The following is a 19,958-nucleotide window of genomic DNA, read 5'->3' on the forward strand; positions in this document are numbered from 1 at the left end:
ACAAACAAGCAAGCACACACACGTACACACGCGTTATCAGAAAAGAATTATCCACGATATCGAAATGTAATAAATTCAAACGAGTACGTACACGTACGATGTAAATTCAGTCGAATGAAATTTCATTCGAATAATGAATTTTCTTTCGAATGATCCGCTCGTACTATGTACTCGTATTACATTCTCATTGATAATCGTATATACATATAATTACAATTCTTATCATTTTATTCTATTTAACGTAACACTCGCCCTACCGTCGTCTCGTATCGTACATAATTATACAGGTCTACTCTCACTTTGCCCGTTTCATCTTCCTCGATCGGTTTGAGTAAAGAAAAAAAAGAAAAATAGGAAAAAGTAGAAAAAAAAAGCATTGTAAAATTAAGTTACGAGGAAAAATGAACAACAGTTCGTTGGAGAAAAACGATAGAACTGTTGAGAATTTTAGTACCGAGCAAAAGCGGCTAATATATGCGTCATATCAAATGGGCGGTATAAACAAAGGATATTTAAATAAAAATTTCTAACAGTGTGGTTAAAAGTTGATGCTTTTATTCCAGATACAATGCAAAATATCGGTCGATCGAGTTTTAGAAAGACTCATTAAAGTACATTTTATGTATATTTAAAAAACAAAAAAAGTAAGGAAATAGAGACTAAAACGCGTTTCTCGACATTACGTATACTAACGTATAAATTATCTCGTCGGTACGTCATGCGACAACGTAAACTAAGAACTATTTATATACAATAACTATCATATTTACATAAAACAAACTTTTAACGATAATATCACCGTTCTTCGTTCGCGTCGATTATGGCTACATGCGGTTCCGCGAAAATGACAATATCTCGAACTGGACTTATTAAACGGATTTTATTCCTTGCAGCCAAGTCCAGCGGACCAATTGCAAATACCACCGACAGGATCGAAGGATAATTTGTCAGGGCACGTGTACTCGGCCCCGACTACCAGACCGTTCACCATTCTAGCGCAAGTTATGAACTTCCGGCAGGAGTACGGATGCGGAAAGTTGCCTTGATCCAAGCATCGAATGCTACCTTTGCTCGTGAGGAAGAGCTTCCCGTTTAGGGTGGATTTCCCGATCACGGATTCCTCCTCGTCCTCGTAATAATCGTAGTCGATAACCTGGGGTCGTCTCGGTCTCGTAGTCGCGTTCTGTACAGGTTTATCCCTTGTCCTTGGCTTCTGTCGATCTCTGACAACTGGAGTAAATCTGAAGGTGCTTCTACTCGTCGTCGTCGTCGTCGTCGTTGTTGTTGGGTCTTTTCTAGGAGCTATCGTAGTGCTTATCTTCCGCCTGAAGGCGTTCCTTAATGCTGGTCGACCTGATCGTGTAACCGGATTATTTAAATAGTTCTGTTACTAGTCAGACTCCAGAAAAAGAAGTGTCCCGTTAACACACCAATCGGAAGAATGTAGAAGAGACACCACCAGGAGTGATGATTTATCCAGCGTGAAGAGCGAAATGTATCGGCTTCAGACGCGATGATGCAGAAAAAAAGTATCGATATGCTTAGAAGTTAAAGTTGGCATTAGTAGTTGCGTTGATAGAGACACACGATTGAAAAGAGGCGAAGAACGTGGTTGTAATTATTCAGCAGGTATGTATGAGAAAGATCGTGAAATCGACGGAAGTAGAATTGTCGAAAGATTGGGTTAGCCTCCAGGGTGTGATTAGTTTATTTATGATAATCGTAGTTTCTCTTTGCGTATCATAATGGAAGAAACGTACGAATTAGAGGTCAGTAAGATAATTACAGCCATACCGTACGGCTGGTGAGAAAGAACATAGAAAAGGAGAATATAAGTTGGAAATTGCAATGAAATTATATCCCAGGTGATTCGTGAACAAACGTGAAACATGTGACGTGATCTTTTAGATTAAATAGATTAAAAAGGTTGATGATGATGTATTTAACAGGTTCATTGTACCGGTGGTTGATGGAGAAGGTGGTGGATCCGCCAAAGTCACGGCGATCTCTTGTGCTCGACTACTTTGATCGATATCTTTTTCTAGTTTCGGTGTATCTGTCGTTTTATCCGCAGCATCTGAAACAATATTGCATATATTACTATTTAATGAACCTACGTCTTTGCTTGTATAATTGTTTATTTAAATTAAAAATTGAAATGGAAAAATTAAACTGCAAATACATTAGTGTTTGAATCTTGAATGTACGCACCGGCGCGCGCAGCTCATAAGTTTGAGGGCGTGGGGATGCGCGCGCAGCGGCGCCGCCATTACGCGACCAGACGCGAAGCGGGAAAGACGTATAAATCGGGTGGTCCGTAATGTCGCGATGTGCTCGTTTTAAATTATCCTGTGTTCACTCACCATTTTTTACGCTATCGAGAGATTGGCCTTCGTCGGTTGTACGATTCTTTTGGTGATTTGTGAAAGTGTTCGAAGATTTGCTTTGTTGCGATGTCGAAGCGAATGCAGCGGGTCTTCTTAACCTGGTTGCTAACAAACTTCCTGGTGAATGAGCAGACGTATTCTTCGAGGAGTTCACCTGTACGTGGAGCACACGCAGATTATATTGACAGCACGGCAGCGATTCATCGGAACGGTAAGTACAATTTGTGATTTAACAATGAACATATCAGTTGACAGCTAATTGGTATAAATGAACAGTAGGAGGTAAAATTATGAGATATCGTGTACAATAAAGTTGTAAACGACGTTTTTCTTATTAATTAAGGTATTTTTACGACAATTTAAATGCTCTCTTAGAAACGAAATCATTTGGTCGCAATTATTTGGCGGGAAATGACAAAAAATTTAAAACGCCTCACTATTTTAGTTCATCGTAGATGGCACTTTGTTCTCTATATCAGTAACGTACCTACTCCTTTCAGCTAGGGGTGCTGAAAGTGCCCCTGTTTCAGATTTTCAATAAATAACTTGTTTCTTTCGATTTTCTTGCACTTACACCAATTAAGCTGTTAAATCGTTGCATTTTTAACAATGGTTCGAGCAAAAAAGCGCCGACATGATTTACAAGAAAGAGAAAATAAGCACGCGACATATGTAACAATGGCAGTCTATTTTAGCGTTAAATTACTAGATTTTGTAGTTAAGCATTAACCCTTTGCGCTCAAAGTGAATTATAGTACAGTGAAAGCAAGTACTTACATACTATAAGTACACATACTATAAACAGAGCGTTAGGAGAGGAGTTATAGTAAAGACTATAGAGAAAGTTTCATAACTAATGCGTTCACCGTGAATATAATTGAGAAACGAGTCGAGTACAAAGGGTTAACCTTTTGCACTCCAGATTATTTCGTTTCGTTTAATCCGGTCCGCTTAATTCTCATCGATATTGCGACATACATAGAAAATGCGTTCTTAGAATAACATTAGTATAATGAAAGCGATACTACTCGATACAAGACCACGAATGGTTGACATTGACTGATCGCAAGATGAAACAGTAAGCGTAGCGTGAACACGTTTAACCCTTTATAACTCGGTACATTCCGTGCGCTGTATCCGTTTCCTGCAAAAAATTCAATGTATATGCGTCGCGCATAGTAAAATAAGGGGTCCATTCAACATCCTATCATGCATCCAAGTTAATTGAAATTATTTAATTGATAGAAATTGAAACAAGGGTTAAACGTGCTAGGTACGTGGCTCGTAGAAGAAGTAGTGTTAATTGATTTGAAAGTAGACACATCAGCAGTAAATATGGTAGAAGAAGATCCCGATGAATATCTTTCCTTTGGTACAATGATCATCCTCTCTTCCGGTCGTTATGTACAACTCGAAGAAAAAATCAGCTCCATTTTTTTTTTTACTTTATTGTTAGATGCGAAAGAAAAGGCGATGCGTTTTTATAGAGTAAATCGTTGGCTGGCAATATCGTTTCGTTTCTCGTTTCTCAAACGGCATTAACTACACAGCAAGGGCCAGTTCGTGCTCTGACCGATTTGCTTTTGCTTTGGGGTTTGAAAGGAAGAGCGAGCGATAGCGTCTCGAATTAGCGTTGTTATGCTTCTCTCTAGCAAACTGACTAAGGGTAAACTGACCTCGGCTTCGTTCCGACCACCTTCGTCCTCCTTCCCCGTTGAATTATTCTCTTTCGTCGATAAAGCAGTCTCCTCGATCCCTTCGCTCCCTTCGCCGATCGGTTCTACGATTACTTTCGAATGTTTCTGATCGTCGAGATGAGGAGGGCCAGTTGAAACGGGTCTGCGATGTCGTCCTCTGTAAACGGTAACCCGACGTCGAGGAGTCACCGTCTCCTCCGTTCGTTTCACCGGAAGATCATCCTCCATTGTCGGTTTAACGCGTTCACCTTGAACACGCCTACGCGCCGAGGACCTTTGACCGAATTCGTTGCCGAATTTTTCCCGGCGACGATTAAATCGTCTCTCGGTGACGGTGATTGAAGGAAGGATCGTTGTCGTCAAAGAGATCGAGTCGGTAGCGTTCTCCAACTGAACGTCGGCAACAGTTTCCGGTACCGTTTCGAACGAACCCGTTGCGATCGCGTTCGTCGAAGAATCAGATTGTATCTTCGTGGAGAAGAGAGCCTCGGTCACGGTAGAATAATCGAAAGAAGTGGAATTTATAGTAGTCGACTCGACGTAGGACGCGGAGGAAGATTCAGGAGGCGTTGAATCGGTTGAAAGGATCGAAGGCGCGATAGTAGTAGTTTCAATCTCCGTTAAAGTCGATGGAAACGTTTGAAAATTCGTCGAAGGAATGGTACTTATGTTTTCATTGCTGTTCGTCGTTTTATAAGAACTTGTTTCACTCTCAACGATCACGGTAGTCGGATTTTCCGTTAGAGCAATCGTCGTGTCGACGGTGAACGACGTATCGTTCTCCATTTTCTCGGAGTTGTTCAGTTCGAGTTCGCTTTTGGTCACGTAGAAACCTCGAGGAACTTGGCTATGGAGCAAACGAAGCAACGGAATACCACGCATGGTGGTGGGTCTCAGAGTAACAACCGTCGAATCTTGTCGATCGATCCTCTTCTTGCTGGCGAACGAAGGGTTTTCCTCTTCGTCGTCCGCGAGATTATCTTCGGTGTAATACGAGTCGACTTTCTCCGCGATCAAATTCAATTCGTCTTTCCTCCTATTTTCCATTAAACCTTCCCCCTTTTTCCCATCGATTTTCCTCAACGTCCAAGGTCCTCCCTCGGAGGACTCTGTCTCATTGGAAAAAGAACTAGCGTCTTCGTTGAGAAGGAAATTCGTGTCCCTTTCGTGGGAAACAACTTGCTCATTGTTGAACTTAAGGGGAAGTAAACTGAGAAAGACGGGATCGCTGGTGTATTCGTTCGTCCGATATCCGATCAATTCCTTGAGGGTTGGTAGTCTATTAGACGGCGAGCCGGCGACCTGAAAATCAGAAGAGGGTAGCGCGCTTAGTGACGATCTCCCGGAATCTTTCTCTTCGGTTATCTCGTCGTTCCTCGCTTAGTCTCGTTCCGTCCCGAAGGAGAAGAGAGGGAGAGCAAAGACAAAGATCACGGACGACGTCTCCGTATAGGGATGGATCTCCTTCTGTTCATCTTTGATGATTCCAAATTTCTGTTAGACCTTTGATGACGCGTGATGATGATGATGAATGATGATAATGATAATGATAATGATGATGAGATGATGATTTATGTACATTAATCGTATCCATGATGGCGGTGAGGAAGGAGGAAGCAGCATCACTCGTTGGAGTCCCTGTTGCCGATCAAGTTACTGAAAACAGACTCGATCTCGATCGTCGACGATTCGTGGGACTCTGTGGTGGTGAATCGATTCGCTTGAGAAAGAAATTCTCCTTCGATCGGTAACGTGGATCTTTCCACTTGACCCTGGCGAATCTCGTTGGCCGATTCCTCTTTTGCTTCCTTAACTACGCCGGAGGAATCGTCAGCTCTGTCGGAAACGCTGGGCATCACAGTGGTGGTTCCAGTGTTCTCCACTTTAGTAATTGTACTCTGGAGAGGAATCTTGGTGGTGGAGGTTAACGAGGAGTATTTGGTTTTGATTAGAATCTTCTGCCTCTCCGTGGTGGCCGATTCCTCGACGGAGGTGACTAATCTGGTCACCAACGGTTTCAGGGAAGGCGTCGTCGCGTAATCCGCGTCGATCGAGTTCTGAATCTCAACCCCTTCTTTACTCTGAATCGTCGAATCTTCGTTCTGACTGCGAGCGCTGCTTCTCAGAGACTGTTGCCTCCTGTGAGCGTCAGCCGCGTAGTCGAACTTCTTAGCTGGAATCAGGGTTTCCGTGACGGTTGTCGTTGTCGCTTCCGCGTTGGACACCGTTGGTCGTCTAACGTAGAATCTGTTCCTTATTTGCGCGGAAGAATCGAGGCTGGCAGGTGTTGCGTCGACTATGGATTCACCGTTTCGGGTCCTCGTTATTTCCCGGTACTTGTAACGAGTCCTGGGCTGACGAACGTTCTGGTATCTCGTCCTCGAATCCTCCTCTTCGGCCTCCTCTGTCGCGGAATCACTGGGAGGGTAGAAGCTGTCCGCGTTCGCCATCCTCTTCAGAGAATCCGGAACTTGGTACCGAGGACGAGATTCGGAGATGCGATTACCGGGAGACGTGGATCGTTCCGTTTGGTCAGTTTCGCTTTCTTCCTGAATACCACGTTCAAATCCTACGGGATTCCCTTCCGCCGATGGAGGCAGGTTTCTGGTCGTATAACGATTCCAAAAATCTTCCGAGTCGCTTCTAGTGGACAGATTAATAGCGTAAGGAGTCTGATCGTCGGCTCGGTTGATCACCGAACTTGTATCCTCTTCATCTCTCTCCTCTTCGACGAATCGCGTGGTTTTAGTCGTCGATGAAACCGGAACCGGTCTGCGACGAACGAACAGACCCTTTCTGCGTTTCGTTTGACCCTCCGGCTCGCTCTTCTCCGTGCTGGAAGCGGCTTGATACCGATCGCTAGCGTTCTCCGACGCGACAACTGGTCGTCTTCGTACGAACTTCTTCCTCACGTATCTGGAATCTACGTAATACGTGTTGTTATCTGTCTCCGATCTACGGTTCGCCTGCGAAGGCAGAGACGTTGTCGAGAGTGAAACGGTAGTCGGCAGAGTTTCCAGTCGACTCGTCGGCGGTAAAGTCTCGCTGACAGCGTTGTCCAGTTCCGTGACGTTGATCAAAAACGACGTCGTCGACTCGGTTTCCTCTTCTTTCTCCATCGTCGATGATTCAGTAGTGAAATTATCGAGTATCGTCGAGGCGACGGTAAGAGCATCGCTGAAATCCTCGGTTACTTCAGTCTCCGCTGATGGCGTTTCCAAGGTGAGCCTCGTCGAATCATCGAGGACATCGTAATCCGTAGTCGATACGGCTGGACCTTCGGTCGAGATATCCTCTAGGATCCGCGGGTTCGACGTGGATTCGAATCTCAGTAAAATTTCATCATCCTCCGTCGCGGAGACGATCTGAATCGGACGTACACGTTTGATCACTTTCCTTCTGCGATAATGAACCAGCTTGTTTTCATCCTCATCCTCCGATTCTTCCTGTTGCGACGCGATCGTGCTGGACGCAACCGGTCGTTTTCTCAACAGAACCTTCCTTCTTTTCGTATTCGTCGCGTTCGCGTTCTCTGGTTTGTCGTTGTTCGCGGGGAACACGATTTTAATCACGTTCGCATCGAAATCTTGGATACTATCTACGGTGGTAGGTTCGGTAGAGTTCGATCGATTATCCAGAGTCACTGTGACCACCTCGTTCTCCACTATCGACTCGGTGGTCGTTTCGATTCCAGAATCAATCGCGGTGGTGGTAATCGAAGCGTCGAGCTCGTCCACAGAGTCCGCGTAAGATACCGTCGTGGTATCCGTTAAAGTATCTTGAACGGTCGTAAAAATCGACGTTGAAATCGTCGTCGAAGTCGTGGAAACGGTCGTAGACGGCGTCGTTGATTCTTCCGCGTTGTTCCTCTTCCTGGTGTACCTGGTCCTCGCGTCTCTGTTCACCGCGCTCGGTTTTCTAAACACCTTGATGTTTGTAATCCTATCGTCATTATCGTCCTCCTTGATCACGCTTCTCGATCTCGAAGGCGAGTTTCTTCTCGCGGAGCCTTGACCGATTCTAACGATCGGACTGTCCTCGAGTTCGTTAGTTTTCACCGATTCGGCGGTGGTGGTTCTGGAAGTCGGTCTACGGAATTTCCTTCTGGAAGTGTCCGTAGCGGAGACGGTAGTGGAAGTTGATTCGGTGGTTCGAGCGCGTTCTCTGACAACCAGATTGTTCGATTCCTCGTTTCTGGATCTGTGAGCGGGCGGTGTGTATCTGCTGACGCCTCTACTTCTCGTTCTGCCGGAAGCACGAGTGCTGCTTTCCGGTTGTTCGGGGTCGTTTCGAGTTTCCTGCTCCTGCCTCGGCCTTAATCGACCCCGTCCTGGCAAAAAGGACGATCGCGCGTTGTTTCGCGACGATATACTCACCTTGGACCTGGTTTGTTCGTTGGCCGCTGGCAACGGGCTGCTGCTCGTCGGCTCGGTCGACGCTGTCGACGCTCTGTTTCTTTGATTGAAGCCGAATGGCCTCGGCTGTGACACGGTCGCGCCGCTGGCTCGCGTGCTCGCTGAGGAAAACGTGGACGAGCTCGCCGGTGCGGTGGTTAAAAGGATTTCCGTCGCGGAATCGTCGACGAGTTTCACCGATTCGGTGCTGCTCGAACTTGTCGCGTTTGAGATCGGCTCCTCCGTTTCCGCCTCGACGGTGACCACGGTTCGCGTCGAAGAAACGATCGATCGAACGGACAAAGGTGTCGTCGTTGATATCGTATCAGCTTTTTCCTCGATCTTCGGCGATTCACTGGAAACGATCGGTTCCGTGACCGGTTCTTGGCTGGTGGCCGCAATATCCGGGACTACTTCCGTCGGCTGTGGAGTCGTGCTTCTGAACCTTTGAACGCTCACGTACCTAAATCGTTATCACGGAAAAAAGAATCATTAATTTCTCAAAGATAATTTCGAGTACGTCGAAGGAGAGGGAATTCGGTATAGGAACCTGGATTTAGTCGTTGGCGAGCTTTCTTCGCTGCTGGATGAACCAGACTCCTGTTCCTTGCCATCTTCGGTGAAATCGTTATTCCTGGTCCTAAGATCAAGAAAAACGTGGTACATCCCGTAACAATTTTCCCATCTTGTTTATATTAGATAAACTTACTTGGAAGATAAATTTGGACGTCGTTGACGATAGGTCGAGCCTTCTTCCGCGTCTCTGTTCCTCTCCTCGACATCGTTCTCATTTCTAAAAAAGAAATCATTGCGATTCTCAAAAATCGTGGCTTCCTTTTTAACCAACTTCGAAAAAGAAAGAGGTTATTCAATTCGATTGGTTCTTGTTTCATGTTCGCCGATTGCTCCGAGACGGATGGACCAATCGGAACTAAATCTAGTGGTTTCGAGAGTCTAGTGGAGACGGAATTAATTGATTATTTAAATAATTCAAACGTTGTTTGCTATTGTAAAGATAGCAATTTTATGGTTTTTTCCATGGAATCTACTCGACTAAATCGTTTTACTAAACTACTCGACTAAACTGTAGTGTCCATACACTAAACTATTCGCCACTCGACTAAATTACCAGCCGTGTCTGAACCGCGAGACTTGCCACCGAAGTCGGTTGTATCATTTCTTAAAAATTATTTTATCTTACCTCGAGGTTGTCGTCGAAGGTCGAGCACGCCTGATGTTAATGTAATTCGGCGTTGCTCTTTGCGTGGAACTCGCGAGGAACGGATTGCTGACCGTTTGTTCCTCGGAGGAAGCCACGTCCGCGGTGTCGTCCTCTGAATCTTCCTTTTCCATATCCTCCCCTTCGGTCGGTGGTCGGCTGGACGGTCTGAAACGAGACACAGATTCGTTCGCAATCGAAATGGAAAGAAAAAAAAAAAAAAAATGGCGATTTATCGTACTTGGATCTCTCGATGGTGACGTATTGAGGCTTGTGCGATCGTCTGAGACTCTTCACTTCGGGAACCTCGTCGAGACCGTCGAACTGCGCTCCACCGGGACCGTTCGCCGATGACAGTTGTCTGTTACCAATTTTGCCAGCTTGACGACTCAACACCCGTTCGTACAATGTTCGACTAATAGTCGCCGGAGTCGCGTTATCGTTACCGGAGTTCACCGTCTCGTTAGCGCTTTTCTCTTGAAACAATAATTGCTTCTCGAGCTGCTCTATCCCACCTGGATGAACATCTCTACGTTAATATCTAACGCGATCAAACTATTTTCGACGGAGAATAATTAATTACCCGCTTTCTTAATCAGCTTTATCAGCTCCTTGATGACCTTAGGATCTTCCTCGTCCTCGAAATCGATTAGTTTATCCGGTTGATGGTTTCTCTCCGATTTCGAAGGTGTTTCCGTCGTCGTGGTAGTCGTCGAGGTAGTAGTCGATCTGCTTCTATTAATCGTTTTATACAGAAGCGGTTTCGGAGTTGTGGTCGAAACTTTGCGTTCTTTCTCCTCCTCCTCCACTTCATCTTCGTCTTCGTCGTCGTAATACTCGTATTCTTCGTCGGCGTCCGGTTTTTCGGTGGACGGTCGACGGGTGGTGCTGTAGAGGTAGGTGGTGCGACTGGTGGCGGCGGTTATCGGCGCCCTGGTAGTCGACGCGCTCGACGTCGACGGTTTCGACTTCGGGCATATCACGTTCCGCGGATAATCGCAGGAATCGGCGGCCTTGTTGAACACCAGCCCTGCGGAAGGAAATGAGGGAACGGTTCCTTAACCATTTATTGCGTTCCGTTCCCAATTGGGAACTTAAATTTCAAATGTTCTATAGTAAATTAAGTAGACAATACTGAAGACTCTGAGTTGTATTATTTATTTCACGATCACACTCATTTTGAAGTAGACTAACATTCGTATATATTTTTTTCAACTCGTCATCAAAATTCATGGAATAAAGGGTTAACTTACCCGATGGACAGGTGAACTGATGAGCAACCACGCCGAGGCCTCCTGGACCGCTCTCCAGGCACCAGAAATATTTCTTACAATCCCGAGGATGCGGGAAGAATCCTTCGTCCTCGCACTTGAAATCTGTGCGAATGTTTCATCGTCAAAGATATACGATATCCTGTAGGTTCAAATGGAATGATAAGTTTACCTGTTCCCGGATCGGGCGTCGTTGGAGGTTCCGGGGTAGTCAGCTTGTTACTCAGAGATTCTTCCGAGGAATCAGTTTTGCTATCTTCCTTGCGACGCGTTTGCTTCCTGCGATTTCTATTCGGATTCGATCGATTCTTGTGCCTACTTTTACTCTCAGAGTTGTCCTCCTCCTCCTCGGAAGAGTGATCGTACGAGCGTCGATCGACCTCTTGATCCTCTTCCTCCTCGTGCTGGCTTTTATTTCGCGAAAGGGTTCTATACTTTGGCCTGGAAGGAGAAACTCGCTTCTTGACGGCGGGTGCTGCAGTCGTGGTGCTTCTCCTCGCACCCGACGATTTCTTTCCTATACTGTTGCTCTGAACTCCTTCCGTTCGTGTCCTCTTCCTGTCCACGTTCTGGGACTTTTGATTCACATTCCTGATTAAAAAAAAGAAATATCTCAATCTCTGTTATTACCAAAGCGAGAAATTCACAATCGGCTTTGCCATTCTTACGTGCTGTCGGTCAAAAGAGCCTCTTTCGCAGCTTCGATCAAAGGATACGGACGGCCGTGACACTTTCCACGGAAATCGTCGTTGTCGATCGTCCAGAACATTATTCCGCCCAGGTTTTTCTCGTTCGCGTACTTGGCTTTCAGCTTGACCATGCTCTCGTCGTCGTAGCCTATCCACTGGTCCCCCTTGAACGCGTAAGGACCCATTGCCTTCGGATTCGGTTGCACCACCTCCCATTCGTCCGACTGCGCCTGACTCTCGCAGATCTGTTGAGACGGAAATGAATTACCAATTATATATTTTAAATTTAAAATTTGAAAATTAACTATTCCTATCTTTAATAATTAGAGCTTCAATACGTGTTCACTTTCACTGTGGCAGTCAACGTGTTAACCGTAGAGCTAAATGTTTCTATCTTTGAGTTTGTTATACTTGAGAATGTAAGGAGTAACTAGCTTTAACCCTTTGAGATCGATCAAACATAATTATCATAGAAATTTATAATTCTGTACAACACACAGCTATAAGTGTAGACAGTAAAGATTTATAATATATGTTTTAAAGGGTGTAATTAATATTTCTTTTATTTTAAATTAACAATATTCTGTGCAAGCTTAGGAATGCTCCATCCTCAAAGGGATAATTGTTAATATCTTTTAAACCATTAGTCGTCTGCCCCGAAAACGGGGTACAGGCGTGTTCAGCTCGACGAGATGGCAGAGTTTCATTAATAAGTGAGCGAGTAACACTTGGTTACTTCCCCTCGTTAGACGTCTATAAACAAACCTCGAAATAAGCGAGATATCCTTTTTCCCTGGTCGAATCACCTTTCACCCCTGGCCCGTCCGCTGGTGATCCCAATTCGGTAGCATCCTGATTGAACAGCGTGTAAGATCGTCCGTAAGTTGGTATACCTAGAATGATCTTCTCGGGAGAGGCACCTTTATTCAGAAGATAATTAACCGTGTAATCCTGTAAGATGAATCGTCGATGAAAAACAAATGTGACCAAACGAAGATTCGCAAGAGACGTCGGTTTCTTACAATGGTTAATTCGGTGTCGTAATTATACTCGTTGTCCTCCTCCAAAGGATACAAAGGGGAATGATGATTAACAGCCGGCTCGTAAGACGAGTGGTAATCGTACGAGAGGAGATTGATGAAATCGAGATACTCGTTTAATCGGGGAACATCGTAGCCTTTGTCGATGTACTCGATACCGGCTGGCATCGCCATCGTCAGCAGAAGTCGCGGTCTTCCGGTCTTCGATGATTCCCTTTCAAACTCCTCTCTAAGTTCCTTTAGAAAACAATCATTCGTCATCGACGCGAGGATACCGGCTTTGTTCTCGTTTAATTAACGATTCTCTCCCACGATTTACCTGAACCAAAGTGGCATAGTTCTCTTTGTCTCGCGGTTTCCCACCGTCCCTGAAAGCTGGGTACTCCCAGTCGAGGTCAAGGCCGTCGAAATGATTCTTCCGAAGAAACTTGATGGTGTTCTTCACTAATTCCCGTCTTCTGTCGGCTGAGGCGACCATCGGTGAGAACCTGCTGGAACCTTCGTTCCAACCACCGATGGCCAGCAGGGTCTTCAAGTTTTTATTGTACGTTTTCAGACCGGTAAACTTGGCGTAACCACCTTGATCAATCGTGGAATGTTAATTAACATGATCTCCTCGAGGTGTATGTACACTAGTAGAATTAATTCTGGACACTTTTAAATTTTTACTTAAATTTCACATTTATTCAAATTATTCTAATCATTGTTTTCGAATTTAAGGGCGTCGCTCGTATAAACATTATAGATTACAATAAAAATATTACGGTATCAATTTAGCATAGCAGAATATACATTTACCGTACAAATATGAAATAAAGAATATTTTTATTCAAAGTGTCCAGAATAAATTCCATCAGTGTAGATTACTTTCTTTACCTTTCTCGATGTCCTGGTACTTGTCGAATGGTTTCAACGCGTTGTCCTTGGTGAATCCACCGAAAGCGTATATCAAATGGGTGCAGAGATACGGATTGATGTTCTGCGGTGAGAACTTGGCCGTTCCTGGCCGATAGATCGACCAATTGGTGTAGTAACACACGACCTTACGTTCCGCGTTAGCTGCGAAAGAAACAGCAGGCCTTTTGACTTTGCTCCACTGATCTTGATTCAGCGATCGAACAAAGGACGGATCCGCGGCGCGACAGAGAGAGAACCGTGTCGCGGAGAAATTGTAACGCTATTGAACTTTCATTTGCGTATTGGATCGCGCACGAATTTCCACGCTCTTAGTTGCTCCAGTTAAAACTCTATCGGTATTCGTTCGTTCTAACGAGGAGAAAACGTACGAAATCTCCAATAAAATCATCGAATTCCGACGATTAATCGTTAAGTTCGTTTTATCTGATCGATAGGAAACACTGGTGACTGTTTTTCTTTTTTGCCAAAGGCACGCGATCTTTTCTCGTTATACGAACGTTAGATCAACGGTAATGCAGTTAAGTATAGTACATAATACCCAGAGATAATATCGGTAAAAGGTACGGCGTTACCGGGAATTCTTGTCACGTTTGCGGCGAATACGAGTACGCCGCGATTTCGTTTCATTCCCATTCCCGCGGAAATGAATGCTTTGTACCGCGAGTTAATATCGAGTTCTTATTACCACCGAAGACGATTTGTTTGTTGCGTGAACGGTAGCGTTTCTTTTCGAATCGCGGAAACGATTACCGTATCGATTACCAGTCACCAGAGATGGAAACTCGATAGGAACGATTTTACGTTTACAATGTAACTCCCCTCCGTTGCCCGTTCATCGAACGGTGTTGGTCGTTTTTGCCTCGACCGTTTTCACCGGCAAGGTGCACACGTTTCACGGCGCGGCGAGTGCAGTGAAACTGCGTCCGTAGGTGCAACGGTGCTCGCGTGCACCGGCTAGAGAAATTAGCGGAGAGATCAGAGACACTCGGTCAGGGAGTAAATGGGCCGGTGAGAACTTTAACCTTGCAGGCCATCCGCTCGTTTTCGCTGGGAAAACTGAACGGCATCGAGGCTACCGTTCACCGGCGACCGTGTTACGAATTTCATTTCAAAAAAATGATACCTCCGAACCGTCCGATTTGGAGGTACACCGTTGCAAAGTTATACTCACCGTTGTGAACGATCGCGAGTAGAATAATGCAGAGGCAGAGAAGCATCGAGGTGGTTCGAGTACCCTGTAACGGAAAAGAGACGCAACGCATTAATTACATTCGTCGTCGGATGCGCCCATAAGGCACGACTAATTAACTCTAACCGCGTATGAATGACTGGTGACCAGTCTGCGTGAATCGAACACCGGTTACGCAACACTCGGTGAAACTAACCGTGCATTTTTGTACGTGGCTTCGAGAGGTGTGTGTACCTGCTCGCAAAATTGCCTAGTCTTCCTTAAACGTCAACCAACACGGAAACCGAGCAATGATTTTTCGAATCGCTTTCCTGGTAAAAGTTGCGCATCGTGGAACGAGGCCGCGACGATTCTTATCCGAACCGATAGACATCTCTTCTGAATTGAATTCCGAAGTACACAGTTTCGTTTAACATTTCACGCTGCTGAGTTCTCATAAATATTAGGCGTTATCGAAAGATCCCACGCTGTCTGGGCACGATCGGGGGTAGAGAACGAGCGGATACTTACGTTCACCGTGGACCGCTCGTTCGCGTCTATTGGACCGCCATTGGTACGGGAGAGCGCGCGACGGTCAAACGCGGCGGACGTTGCACTTGTCGCGTGTCCGCTTCGGAGATTCCGATTTTATTGGAGATCTCGAGGAGATCGGCAAATAGATCGGGGCCGTGACACCCAAGCCACACCTCGTTACGTAACGCGTGTAAAGAGAAAGCAAAAAGAAAGAACACCGTTCCGCGATCACTTTCTCGTACGTTTCGGACGGCGAGCGCGTTACGTTAACGTTGCGTTACGTCGTCACGCCGTTCCTTGCGGAGGAACAATTAACACCGATGCCAGAAGAGACATTTCCAGCAATCTATTCGATTTTCTAAAATAACTTAAGCCGAGAGAGAAGTCCCGGAAAAAGTGAAACATCGAGCTGCGAAAGCGTTCGAACAACCAGATTCCGATCGAACAAGCACGCGTCTGAAGGGGCTCGAAAATTCCCCGCGAACGCTTCTAAATGTCAGATAACTTTCTACCAGAGGCTCGTGCGACTTGCGTCCCGATCGGGAAATCGTCAGTCGATCGACTATACGAGCTAAGTAAAACCAGATATCCGAGCGAGTAGAAGTAGCGAGTTTCTTTCCGAAAGTGTCGCGATAGGCTTTCTGTCGTTCCGAGGAACGGAAGCTCTTCGATATCGGTACATAGATGATATTTCAGAGCGACATTTACGAGAGAAAGCGCGATTATGCTATCGTGTACTATCCGGACGTTTTTGCTTTCGTTTAGCCTTCTTATCATGAATTTTCTTATGATTTCTCGTATCGGGCTAAACAGCCGTTAAATAATCTCTTGCTTAAACGAATTTCCCAATAATAACGCTTTTTATGGACAGAGTAATAACTACTATTTAGCGGTGCTAGCAAACATCACGTAGCATTCAGCCATCTACGAAGCGATACCATTATAGTAATCGTAACATTCTCTGCGTTGGAAATCGCTCTTTACGTAACGCTATCGATTCGGTGAACAGTTAAACGATCGGCTTATTTACATTCGATCGATACGATCGCGATTGGACATGCTTCTTCGAGTTCCGGTGACATTTGAACGGATCATTGACGTCCAAACGATTTCGATGACTTCACTCTCTACGGTTCTTCAGACCTTTTATTCTATCAAGCGCATTCTCCGTTCACCTTTGCGCATTCATTTTTTCATCGAGTTTACCAGTTAATGAACTACCGATTATCCTTTCAATAAGCCTCGTTAAACACTCGAAAAATCAAGAGGATCGTTACGAAATTTTCGCGATCCTCTGGCAGGCGTTCCATCGACTGGTTGGAAAATTCCTTGATCCAAGTTTAGAATCGAATGAACGTGTTGGAGAGAAAAGAGCGATGTCGGAGGAGACAAAGGCTAAGACCGGAGACATGGAAAGGTATTTCGTTATTCCAAACACGGCGAGAATGGAAGACGGGTAAGTTTAATGTAACCTTGGAAGATGAGAATCTGGTGCCGGTACCGGTAGACCCGTCACAATGGTGAACAGGATGATGCGTGCATCATTGTAACGAGGATTATTTATCTTATCTTATCTTAATAATTTCCTTCAAATTGGGGTGTTTAAGGGTGCATTCCGCGCCTATTGTCACCCGCGAGGGTGGCGTATTCTGAGAACATAGCTTTCCTTTTCCCCACCGAAAATTAGTGGCCATTAGTTCTTTATTTATTTATTTATTGGTATGTACGGACATGGCCTTTTTTATGAATGGAGTCAATTGTTCAATCTTGATTAATAAAAAATTGTTAAGATTGGTGCAAAGCTGGTACAATGTAGAATAATACAGTGAAAGAAAAAAAATATAATAATATAATGATATAATAAAGAAAATATAAAATGAGTATAAGAATTATGCAGATATATAAAGTACTGGCATGTGATTGAACACTGACAAAAAGCAAATAACGCATGCTGGAAGTGGGCTCGTAGCTTGCTTCTATATAGTTCTGTTTTGGAATCGTTAAGTTAGATTAGATTGAAAATAAAGAATTTCGCGTAGCAGCGAAACGCGAAGCTGAAAGTGAAGCCGGTGCTCGATCTGTCTCGATGGCGGATAAATCTAGCGTGGCTCGGTCACTTTTACTTTCCATGGAATTTGCTTCGAGCCACTCGCTCTGTTTACTAGGAAACTAATGGCGCGATTACATTCTTAATTAAATCTTCTTTGTTGTTTTGTAATTACCCGAAGGAATCTCGCCGCTCGTCCGGCGATACTGGATCGATCCACTCTTCCTTTCGTTTCACGATTTCCTCTTCCTAGCTCGGTCTCGGAGCTTTTATTTTTCTCATATTTTACGAGCCGGCAAGTTTTAAACAGGATGATCACGAATCCGAATGACGTGGTTCGGAAGGATCACAGACGATGATCAACATGGAAACCAGTTGTTTCGCTCGTGAATCGTTTCTCAAAGCGTGCCTCGAAACGTGATCAAATTATTAGAGCCATGGTATGAAAAATCGAAATATAGCCATAATTTTAAGGTTTTTACATTGTGTAACTTTTAATCAATATAATTCTTCACTATTAATATACAAAGAAATACTTATAAAAATAAAGAAATACATTTTAAAAATTATATTTCCACATGTATGTTAGTATTTCGTAACTTTGCTGCAATTACTGCCTCAATTCTTTTCGGCATACTTTCGATACATTTTAAGCAATTCATTTTGATTGCTTCATTTCTAATAATAAATATTTCCACAAATTTTCGATGGGATTGAGATCCGAAGAATTTCCAGGCCAGTCAAGAACTTTCACATTTTTCAACTGTGTATCACTATTTTCCAAGTATCAATACGTCATAAAAAAGTAACAAAAACTCCGTTTAACTCGGTTTTCATTTAAGAATTAATAATATTTATGTAAAATCATCAATTTATGCGAGTGACACTAATAATTTGATCACCCATTGCAACTTCCCTCGCCTTTCTGCAACCTTTTGTCATCTTTCAAGCAGATCGCGTATCTGTACCATGATCGACACAATTAAAAGGAGAAGAAAGGACAAACGTTTGAAAGGTCAACCACTGACCTTCCTTGCTGTGACCAATCATCCTTTTTTCGCATTCCCATTCCTCTCAACTCTTTTCTTTCTCGTTTTTCATTTACCGCCGCTTTCCTTTCCATTCGAAGTCGCGAGCGAAGCTTTCGTTCGACGAAGGCGTACCTGTCGTAGAGCATCGAAGGTCATCGATTCCACTTGGATAACGTATCGTACCTGTTCGCCTCTGTCGAAAAACCAGGCTTTCTTACCTCGTGAAAGTAGCCAGGGGCTTGGTTGAATAAAAATTACTACGAATTTCGTCCCGCTACTTACGTCAGCGTTACACAATTATCTCCAATTCATTTATTCCGAAGTTGAATTAATCGGTTACCAAAAAATGAAACAGCGCCCGAGGCGTTCGAATTTCTGATCTTTTGAATATTAACAGATCGTTCTTTCTGAACAACGAAATCCTACATTCTCGTTCGATCCACGCGCGGTTCACCCTCGAAGCCACGGGGCTTTCTCCATGGTCCGCGCGTCAGAGGGTGAACCACCGACGCTCGTTTTTCGAGCTACAGAGCTGAAAGAGGGATGAATCGGGATGGATAGAAACGGGCAAGGAGAACCGTTTCGACCTCGACAGTTTTGCAATCTCGAATTGCTACACGCCGCACGCGTTCGCTCCTTCTTTGCTTGTCGCGACTGCTTCGGAGCTAAAGGAGTATGCAGTTCGAGGCAGCATGGCTCGAATAACCGGTAGATTTCCTCTCCCTCTTCCTCCATCGCGTCGACAGGAAACCGACTGGATCGTTCTCGGCTACATATTCGATATGCACGTTGAATCTCGAACGAGCCTCGTTCCTTCGAAATCGTTTTCGCGACCGGTCACCGCGACCGGAATTTCGTTTCAACCATTCTGGAATTCGCACTTTTCTCCTATCCGCCTCTTTAGGGACGGAGAAACGTTCGATGGTATTTAGAATTTAGCAGGCTAAGTATAGAGAAAGTAGCACCGATCAACGACCTGACAGGATTTTGCCAGACTCGTTCCGACTTTTTTATTCGTCACCCTTGACGAATGGGTGCCTACATCGAATACTTGATCGTTTCTTCACAGAAATTTCCTGACTGCCGGACGCTTCTGAGTAACTCCGATTTGTTCATCACCGTAGAAATCGATCGTTTAGAAAAATGATAAATCTTACCCAGCCCATTTTTATCGTTCCACGATCCAGCCTGTTGTCGTAATTGTTTCTGTCGTAATCCCCTTCAGGTCGAGCACATCGCGCACTATGCTTGCATAGACACGAGTTCTCGATTCACCGGCCACGTTTCCGGTGCACCCGCGACCTTGTATCTGGACGACGACACCGAAGGACACTTATAGAAATCGCGTTCAGCACCGTTCTCCAGAGCAAGGAGAGTGAGACTGAGCGAACGAGCTTCGATCGGAATCAGAAGGTGGAGAAGGCACTGTTACTTTCATGGGTCGTCTCCACCTCCATCGGAACCTCTCAAACGATTTCTGCCACTCCTCCTTCAGTAGAGAAGTGAAAGGAAAACATTTCTTTCCTTCCCTCGCCCTCCTTCACCCTTTCGCTTCTTTTAATA

The 19,958-nt window shown here is 44.8% G+C and overlaps 2 protein-coding genes across 2 annotated transcripts; both read right to left on the reverse strand.

The window, feature by feature from the left end:
- Window positions 1–288: 288 nt before the first annotated feature.
- On the reverse strand, window positions 289–5,458 carry LOC143306007 (uncharacterized). Its single transcript, XM_076691620.1, has 4 exons — window positions 4,064–5,458; window positions 2,364–2,541; window positions 1,961–2,077; window positions 289–1,353 (listed from the first exon to the last, which is right to left on the reverse strand). The coding sequence occupies exons 1-4, from the start codon at window positions 5,129–5,131 to the stop codon at window positions 881–883; spliced, it is 1,836 nt and encodes a 611-aa protein (XP_076547735.1). The 5' UTR covers window positions 5,132–5,458; the 3' UTR covers window positions 289–880.
- Window positions 5,459–5,688: 230 nt separating this feature from the next.
- On the reverse strand, window positions 5,689–19,780 carry LOC117602013 (uncharacterized). The gene is made up of 15 exons (XM_034319436.2): window positions 19,553–19,780; window positions 14,787–14,850; window positions 13,574–13,756; window positions 13,017–13,276; window positions 12,680–12,934; window positions 12,423–12,608; window positions 11,637–11,902; window positions 11,141–11,559; window positions 10,951–11,073; window positions 10,281–10,727; window positions 9,939–10,212; window positions 9,680–9,865; window positions 9,188–9,271; window positions 9,029–9,118; window positions 5,689–8,941 (listed from the first exon to the last, which is right to left on the reverse strand). The coding sequence occupies exons 1-15, from the start codon at window positions 19,559–19,561 to the stop codon at window positions 5,707–5,709; spliced, it is 6,081 nt and encodes a 2,026-aa protein (XP_034175327.2). The 5' UTR covers window positions 19,562–19,780; the 3' UTR covers window positions 5,689–5,706.
- Between the last annotated feature and the right edge of the window lie 178 nt (window positions 19,781–19,958).

The sequence above is a fragment of the Osmia lignaria genome, chromosome 13 (genome assembly GCF_051020975.1).
Source record: "Osmia lignaria lignaria isolate PbOS001 chromosome 13, iyOsmLign1, whole genome shotgun sequence".
NCBI classification, from domain to species: domain Eukaryota; kingdom Metazoa; phylum Arthropoda; class Insecta; order Hymenoptera; family Megachilidae; genus Osmia; species Osmia lignaria.